At 46.1% G+C, this 9781-nt stretch overlaps 1 protein-coding gene across 2 annotated transcripts in view; it reads right to left on the bottom strand.

The window, feature by feature from the left end:
* snx13 (sorting nexin 13) overlaps nt 1-7970 on the bottom strand; it is a 39957-nt gene extending 31987 nt beyond the window's left edge. For both annotated transcript variants that reach the window (XM_080859537.1, XM_080859538.1), the window contains exon 1: nt 7843-7970. In XM_080859537.1, coding sequence (XP_080715663.1) covers nt 7843-7854 — 12 coding nt within the window. In that variant the 5' untranslated portion in view covers nt 7855-7970. The remainder of the gene's footprint in view (nt 1-7842) is intronic.
* Nucleotides 7971-9781: the final 1811 nt, after the last annotated feature.

Here is a 9781-nt window from a genome sequence, read left to right as displayed (position 1 = left end):
GTATGTGTGTGTGTGTGTGTGTAGAGAGTGTGTGTGTATGTAGAGAGTGTGTGTGTAGAGAGTGTGTGTGTGTGTGTGTATGTGTGTGTGTGTGTGTGTAGAGAGAGTGTGTGTGTGTGAGTGTGTGTGTGTGTAGTGTGTGTGTGTGTGTGTAGAGTGTGTTTAGAAAGTGTCTGTGTGTGTTTGTTTGTCTGTCTGTCTGTGTTTCTATGGTGGGGGGCCTTGGCCAACAGTAGGAAACTAGGGCGTTTCGGGGAGACAGCCATGTGATGTCCTGAAATCCTCTCCTTTCAAAGGGGGAAATCAGGACATTTTCACAGCCACGACTCCTCCCAAAGCCCTGTGAGAAAGAGTTCACTGTGCACACTAAAGGACTATTCTGACTTATGGGAGTGGCGAACCGGGTCAAAGAGACGCATATTCCATACGCACAGATCATAAAGTATTCACAGCATGTCATAAATAAAAAAAGAGAGAGAGTGAGGCTTAAACATGGGTGAGGTAGAAATCTAGCTTACAGCAGATTTCAATGGCAAGAGCTAGCCTACTTCTCCCTATGCTGTTCAATCCAAACTATTCTCAATGGTTTTAAAAGTAGGCTAAACGTTTTTTTTCTAAGGTGCGTTTAGTTCACTCAGAGTACAAGACAACAAAAATACTAAAAACCAGAGCATGAAGACGCCGTGTCGCTAGTTCTGTGGCTAGGCTTCGGCCAACCTGGGATGGGCTAAACAACACACTACATTGTTTTGCAGTTGACCACAAAACTGCTGAACCGGTTGAGTGAAGAGAGATAGAGAGAGCAAGAAAAACAAAACTAACAAGACTGAGCAGTGACTCTATGGGGCAAAGCCCTACTAGTGCATTCTGGGACCAAAAAAAAAAAAAAAAAAACACCCAACATTCTAGAGGCCAGCCTCTTTCATAACAAGTTCCACACAATGAAGGGCTATTACTGGGGGGCAGGAAGGCAAACAAACACTGTTAGTGTCATCTTCTGCTGTGTAGGCGTGCGACTCGTGAAAAGGCCCTTCTCCTGCCTGGAGCCGCGCCCTAAAACACTGTCCGTCATCCAGGCACGACTAAAAGGACATATCAGCCTGGCTGCCCACGTAACATAGCAGCTTATTTTAGGTCATGGTTATCTTTCCAAGGCCAGCGTTCTCTCCAGCGCCCTATTTGCATTTGATCATTTCACAGATGCTTTTTCAGTGTGTGGGTTAGTGTACGAGCTCATGGTTTCTAGCGGTGCTTTACACTGCATGGAAAAACAAGGTCATGACCTTGGCACTGTCAGACGCCAGGTTCCCAGGTAAGAGTACAAACAAACACACACACACACACACACACACACACACACACACACACACACACACAAGGACACACACACACAAGGACACACACACACTTGACACATTACAGAAGCCAGGTAAGAGTACAAACACACACACACACACACACACACACACACACACACACACACACACAAGGACAAACACACACACACACACACACACACAGACGGACACACACACACCAGGACACACACACACACACCAGGACACACACGCTTGACACTTTACAGAAGCCATTCTTCCTCATCCTCTTCTCCTCCGCTCCAACTAGGGCTCTAAATATTTACACAAGTCCAAAGGACAGAGAGAGAGAAAGAAGCCTCGGCACTGCTGTGTGTGTGTGTGTGTGTGTGTGTATGTGTGTGTGTGTGTGTGTCCAAAGGACAGAGAGAGAAAGAAGCCTCGGCACTGCCGCCAAGATGGCCTTCTCTGGTGTAATCACAACGCGCTGTTTACAGGTTTTGGACTTGAATAGAACATCAGATCCCATCCCCTGGACAGGTCAGTGCTGAGGGAGAGCAGACCGAGGGCCTTCCCACTACTGTGTGTGTGTGTGTGTGTGTGTGTGTGTGTGTGTGTGTCCATCCACTGGACAGGTCAGTGCCGAGGGAGAGAAGACAGAGGGCCTTCCCCACTACTGTGTGTGTGTGTGTGTGTGTGTGTGTGTGTGTCCATCTCCTGGACAGGTCAGTGCTGAGGGGGGAGGGCCGAGGGCCTTCCCCACTACTGTGTGTGTGTGTGTGTGTGTCTGTGTGTGTGTGTGTGTGTGTGTGTGTGTGTGTGTGTGTCCATCTCCTGGACAGGTCAGTGCTGAGGGGGGAGGACCGAGGGCCTTTCCCACTACTGCGCCGTCACGGAGTGAAGATTGTGACAGGAAATGAGAGGGAGAAGAGGTGGGGAGTGGACAGGAGAAAGCCTGGGCCTTCAGAGTGGGTGACATTGTCAAGTGCACAGCAAACACAAACGTAACTTTCGTGTGGCTTTGGCTGAAGATCACCTGTGCCAAATTTGGAGAATTTTCAAATTTGTGGCCCCTGAAACGTTTTTGATTCAATCCAATATGGTAGCCCCCCAAATTTGGTCGGGTTTTTGGGTCTCCCAAGATGTCCCCACACATAACAGCCACTTTTTCCGGACACCTTTTGATGTTTTGGTCTTATAAAACACATGCATCAAACAGTTCCTGGGATATGACATCACTTCATGTGTGCCAGCTTTGCCGTTGATTTCGATTGGATGTACCAGGCAAATCTGAAATCAATCTAGTAGCTGTTGTGAGGCTTGGTCTGAAGATCATCTGTAGCAAATCTGGTGAAACTCTGAAGGGCCAGGTGAAAGGCCAGGACTCAGGAGTGTGTGACATTGTCCAGTGCACGGCAAACACACCAAGACAGACAGAGGGGGCCCCTGGAGGAATGAGGAAGCTGGAGGTTGGTGGGGGATAGGGTTGGGGTGACAGGAAACACCACCTTCTACCACCCCATCGCAATGTTTGGATGAGGTCAACCTGAGGTCACCTATGCAAGGATGCGAGGGGTAGTTGCGCCTCCAGGAAGAGCTTCTGATACCGCGATATGCGGGCAGATAGATGGGGGAGATAGATGGGGTGATGGATGAGGTGATAGAGAGAGAACTCCTGGATTTCCACACACTTTCTTCTTCATAGTGCAAAAAAAAAGAAAAAAGAAAAGTGGAAGAGGGGGAGGAGGAGGGGGGGGGGGGGGGGGGGCCTGCCAGATGAGTGAGAGTGACTCATAGACTCATCTTCTGGAGCCAGGCAGACCGTGGGTGTTTCTCTCTCTCTCTCTCTCTGTTCGGCTCCCCGGCGAGCTTCTCCTGTGGCAAGATCGCAAGCTCATCTCCCACTTCAATCGACGGGCCCTGTCAGTGCCTGAGCGCAGAGAAATGTACGTGTGTGTGTGTGTGTGTCTGTGTGTGTGTATGTGTGTGTGTGTGTGTGTGTGTGTGTGAAATGTCCTTGTGTGTGTGTGTGTGTGTGTGTGTGTGTGTGTGTGTGTGTGTGCGTGTGAAATGTGCTTGTTCTCAGTTTGGTCTTTCACTTTGCCTGCCTCTAGCAAGGCTAAAGATGCAAGAAAGTGAACAACAGGCATAAGAAACGCCCCCAGGACAGGAAAACACTCAAAATACTGTAGATTAAACAACTGCAAGTCCAGTACTGTGGCTCTCAAGAGTGAGATGGTGAACAAAAACTAACGTCACTGAAAACAAAATGATGGAGGACTGAACAGCCACAGGTCCACAGAATTCAAGTCCAGAGTCCAATGTCACCCCAAGCCATACTAATAAAGACCAGACACCAGGGGGGCACTGTGTGGTACCACATTCGGGCTTGATGCCCATGAAGGACATGGGTTTGAATCCGGCCCAATGTCATTTCTCCTGTCCACTCCCCACCTCTTCTCCCTCTCATTTCCTGTCACACTCTTCACTGACCTATCGATTAAAGGCATAAAAAGCCCAAAAACAAATCGTAAAAAAAAAAAAAAAAGAGCAGACACCACCAATATGGTTTTCCTGCCATAGATCAATGCTGACCATAAAGCACACAAACACACATTAAACATGAGTACAGCGCCATAGCAACTCCAACTCCAACAAGAAAAGAAGTTGGAATATGTGCTCCGAGGACTTAGAGCACATCCATGATACATTTAGAATGTGTTGCTTTGACATTAAAGTTAACGCGCTTAAAAGTTCGTTAGAGTTCTCTGTCTACTAGCAAGTTAAGTCAAAACCAATTGTGGTAAGGGTAAGGGGCTGCAGACAGACAGCATGACATGGAGTTTTCAGCGGTGCGAGCTCACTCAATGTGCAAACCCTATACGGACAGCATGAGAGTGAGTGAGGTCTGATACACTTCATGATCGATGTGTCTGGCGGACCAGCGCATCATTAGCGCACACACTCTCAGACACATAACTCATCACGATGCATCCTCCGAAAGCAAGGCCTTGTTATCTGTGACAGTGCATTTTGGGAGCTCGAGAACGACAACACCCAGCAAACAGTTTATGACCCCCGATGTCCAGGTGCTGATGATACTCACCCATTATATGTTAAGGGGAATATAGCTCTGATTGAATGGGATTTCACCAACAAACAAAAAAAACGAGTCTTGAAAGCACCACTGGATGAAACTTCCAGGCTCAGTCCGATGACCTTGTCCTTACATCAACCTTGCCATGAGTGTTTTGCTCAGTCGCTCCAGGAAAAGCAAAACTATATCCGTATCAAAACTTTCCATTTAATCAGAGAACAAATGGTAACTGTAAGTATATCCGAATCACGACTGTGTGTGTGTGTGTGTGTGTGTGTGTGTGTGTGTGTGTGTGTGTGTGTGTGCGTCGGTGTGTGCGCGTGTGTGATCGCGAGAGAAAGATCTGGTATGTGCCGGTTGTGTTAGTGCAAGCATGGGTGAGGTGTGTAATTATGTAGGCTATGTATAGTTTTGCTCGGAGCGTACATTGGAAACACAATAATAAAGCACTACAGCTCGATATAAACCACACACACAAGTGAACCTCTTGGCTCTCCACAGGAAGCAGCCAGTAAAAACAGATGGCCATAAGTACCCATTCTTTTTATGGCCTGCATATCCCACAATCACACCACTTCCACACTGCAACACATTTGTATGTATGGAGCCCTATGGTCAATGGAGACCAATGGGGGCATGGACGGCTCAGACGGGCAGAGAGGGGTTCCGTTCCCAAGTCAGCCTCTATCTCGGCTGGTTAGGCCTATTACTTCCGAGCCGTTGGTCACGTTCCATGACCTTCAGTAATCTGAGAGGAGACTTGCGTTATCTGTCCAGCTTACTTATCAACCTCCAGTCTAAACGTGGCTCTGTGGAAAAACCCACCAGGCGTGTGTACCTGGGCACAACAAGCAAGACTCCAGGGAGTGGTGGGTACGTTCAGAGACATAACATGTTTTTTTTTCTCCCCCAGATAAAAAAATGTGCACAGAGTAGAAAACTTATCTTCACTCCCCATGGATTCAGCTTGTTTAATAAATGATAGATAAAAGATATTCTCCTTATTCAGGGCCAGGGTTTAACTTCACAGCACAATGCAGCGAAAGTATCGTACACTGAGAGAACAAGGAGAGAGTTGTCATTTGAAACGCCGTCTCATTGTATCAGTTACACAAGTCTTAGCACTGCTAAGAGGGCCCTGGGTTAGCTTAGCGGTTGAGCCGGTGTAAAAACACATGCAGGGCATTGAGGTGATCCCCCTTTAATGGTGATCCCCACAGGTGTTAGCCTGGGGCTGCTATTCACCAACCCCATCCCCTTCCCCATGAAGCCACCTCTAGTTAACGCCCTACGGGGACAGGGTTGGGAAGGGTAGGGTAGCTTTGAGCTGGAGGTTGTGAGCTTGATGGAGATTGACATGCCTGTCTTTTTGGTGGCAACAGTGCTTTCAGTTCCTCTGACTGGAGACGTCTTCCTGGCCACAGCACACATGATTGCCTGCCTGTGGGCCTTCTGCTGTCCTTAAAGTCTGCTAGTCATCGTCCCCAGTCGCGGGGCTATTTCTGGAGGCGCTGAGCTGTGCTGAGGACAGGCGTCTCTCCCTAAAGGGTTAAAGGTGGCCTGCGTAAGCCAAATCTCGTCTATGGCTTCTCTCTCTCAGCGCCCAGTCCTGCTAAGATGCAAGCAACTGGAATAGCACTGCCGGGTTCCTTTTGTAAAACAATGACGGGTCCACAAACAGCTGACCAGATCCACCCTGTTTTTAGTCCTGAAATTACAGGTTCAGAAGACAAAAACACTGTCACCCTTGTTGTGTGTCACCTATCTGGACATACCAGCTTGAACAACCTGAACCAGTATACAGATGTGCTAACTCCAAATACCATGTGCATACTCCAAATACCAGTGCCAGACCACTTCCAGCCCAAGGATGCGAGGCAAGTGAGGTTAAAATGCATAAAGTGACACGCATCTCTGCACATGTTATATGTGCACACACGTCAATGAAGAATTTAAATATGACAAGTGACGCGGCAAATTCTTCGCTTCCTCGTTCCACAACACACAAAACGAGCAGGCCCTTCTGCACAGGACCACTGAACCCGCCAGGAAAGTCAGGGCACTCTGGTCGCAGACTCATGGCTTCTACCTCTGACGCATGTCTGATAAGCAAGGCTGCCTGGTAGCTTCGTCCAAGCTTTGATTAAGATCCACTAAGGAGCTTTGGATGTGCTGCATGGCACACACTTATTCTACGCCTTTTATAACTGCAACCCTAAATACAGATCTACCTAAATCCACCCTTCAGGTAACTCCCTTTACGTGCAGGTGGGCACTAAAAGCGCAATTTACAGGGCAAATCTTAATGCATTTTCTCCAAATAAACATGCACAGTTGCAGTGATCCCCTTTCAACTGACAAATATGAACATTGATGTCTAAAGGTAGGCCACAATGAATATGAGATATAAAAGTGTGTCCACAATCATTTAGACTAAAACTTATGGTGTTAGTCTTGAACATTTACAAAGCTATAGGTGGCAACACCAAGCCAACTCTATGAACACTTTAGGCCCACTTTAACAGAAAGAGTCTGTCTCTAATTTAACGGAGTAGTGAAAGCAAACGAGAGCGGAGAAGTGGAGGTATGTGAAGAGCGCTTCTGTAAAATTCAGCCACCACTTTGTGAAAACCGGCCATTCAGCCCAGCAAGAGAACCGGTGACAGCTGCGCGTTGAAAACTGAGTGATGTTTGCTCACTGGCCAAGTGCATCCGTGCAATGAACCGCCACACATACCCAGCTGACAGGTCTTACGTTACACACGAAATGGTTGGAGTTCAGCAGAGGCTAACAATGACATATTCAATAGCAAGTTAACACAGGCTGCAATACGACTCGGTGTTTTGGGTGTGCGCATCTGTTTAAATTAATCATTGTGGCCAAGTATAACAACTAAGCCAATCCGGTTGGCTCGTGTATTCGGAGAAAATTACTGTTTCGCAAACAGCTCCAGTGTACATGAAGGGACGGTGTAAAAGAAAACGCCACGTAGATAATTGTCGACCTGGGGCAAGACGAAGAGTTCAACCCATTTATCACCAAATCAAACACTAGCCAGCCAACACCTATGAGTAGCAAGTTGCGCTCATCTCGTCTAACACTGTAAAAGCACAATTTGTGGCACAATCAACACGTTAATAATCAAACCAAGAAGGTTAATTTAGGATGTTGTTGCATCTGAAGGTAACAGCATAAGCTTGTCGAATTAGCAATGTAATCCCAGACTGAGCAACCAAATGCCTCTTCAAAACATAGCCTGTCTGGGCTCTGTCCTGTGTTTACCTGTTAGGTTGGTAGCTAGCTTAGCTAGCTAGCATTAGCCCATAGCGAACACTGTTTTAGCTGACTAGCTAGCTAGCTAGTTGTACTGTCACTACACAACGGAAAACAAACTCAACATATAGCAGTCAATGACACAGCAGACTTACCTCTGCAAACATTATTTAAAACGTTGCGGCACTAGTTCTTCAGGCTAACCCCACCACATTTTATCAAACGTTACGTCGCTATTTTCTCGTTTAAAAACTGATAGGTTTCCAGAGTCCGTACACTCTCCGGATAGTCGCCATATTGCTAGATTTACATCCCCTACTCTGACAGTCTCCACTGATTGGACCATCGGCTATGACGCAAGGGACATACCCGTGACCATGGGCGTTTTTTACTCAACAAGCGTTCAGCGCATTCAACACTGATTGACCCAAATTAAGAATTGAGATGATTAAAGATGATGTTTTGTGTTACAGAAAACAGTAGTTGATACATTCTTGATAGCGGCAACATAGTGGTCACGCTTATAGACGTATACGGTAGGTTACAATAAATAAAGGCATTGTATGTTTTTCCAGAATAAAATTTGTATTTCTTTTACAACCAAAAGAGAACACTGTTTTCCGAAATGCCTTAACCATGGTCCTCATAAAACAATGCAAACATAATTTTTATTTGTATCTTTTTACCGGTATGCATCTCTTTAATCTATCAAGTGGAATATTTACTGTAAACTCTCATTTGTATCTATTCAATCATGGCAAGGCTGTGCTTTTTTGTCATGAGTTATTAATAAGAAATGGTCGGCTAAAATTGTAAAGGTTTCCATAAGCGTCTGCAATATTGTAGCCTGCAACGATCATGCCCAAACACTTCTGCACAGACTCGCCTATGTTCTTTACAGAAGGGTGGTTTACTTCCTCTTATGGCAGTAACTTAACTTGTCTTATCTCAGCAACTATCACTGAAGTCATGTGGTGACCCTGTTGTTTGCCGAAAGGAGAAAAAAACAAATTGTCATCGCAGTACATGGACAGAAAGGCTATAATCCCGTCTCGAGGCCAGTCAAGGACAGAAAAGGCCTACCTGTCTCCAGCTGGATAAACACCCAACCGGGTCAGTCAGAGAGCCGTGGTGCAGACTCACATGATCCCAGCCGTTCAATAGTCCACGGTTGCCTGCTGTCACTAGGTTCCCCATTTGATCAGCAGAGCTGTATTATCATCCAAATTGCCCTCTCATATTTCCTCCGCGCATCACAGCAACCCCGGGTGTGTATCTGATAAGCACCCTATGCCGAGAGCAGGACTCTTGTGGATTTGATTCATCCCTCTCGGCTCAACACCCAGCTGACAGTCAGTAGGTGTAGTTTGGACAGTTTATGCAGCGTTTGTATGATCACAAGACAGAGTGAACTCTGAGCCTTTTCCCTCTTGACGTATAAACCTCAATTGCCGTTATGGTTAGTGCACATATATCACCTGTGGCGCTATTGTTAGGTTTCATGTTGCGTTGAAGAGAACCTTTAATGATACGGCAGTGAACAGACCCTCCTTCATATGAGCATTTTGCTGGGCAATTTTGTTCCTGCTTATATTTTCTGTCGTGTTTGTATGGGCTACGTGATTGAATGAAAAAGTCACACTGACTGATGTACAAGCGTTGTTTCCCCGTGCAGAACACTAGTAGCCAATTTAAATTTGAGAGAGCGTTTTTTTTTATAAAGGATATTTCAATGTGTGGAGAAAATGCGATAAGCATTTGTGGATAGCTGCAAATAAAACTCACACATAAAAATAAAAAAGCTCAATTGATCTAAAACAGGTTAATCTTCAGCCTGACTGAGGTATGTAAACCCATCGCGATTGTCTTTATTGTGTAAACGATATTATTATGAATCCTGTCCATTGTGTTGCTATTTTTAGTAAGTACTTGCGTCGCCGGAGGCAGCGGTAGCATTTAACATTCGCTGCAGTTTGTCTGAAAGCTCGTCGGTCTCCTCTCCCTCTAAAGATGAGATGAAGATGTCTGTGTGATTTGAATTACGTGTGGATTAACTACAGTTATGTATTTAACTACATAAGGTGTAATAACTCA

The sequence above is a fragment of the Sprattus sprattus genome (assembly GCF_963457725.1).
Source record: "Sprattus sprattus genome assembly, chromosome: 20".
NCBI lineage: Eukaryota > Metazoa > Chordata > Actinopteri > Clupeiformes > Clupeidae > Sprattus > Sprattus sprattus.
This window is presented reverse-complemented; position numbering and strand designations above follow the sequence as displayed.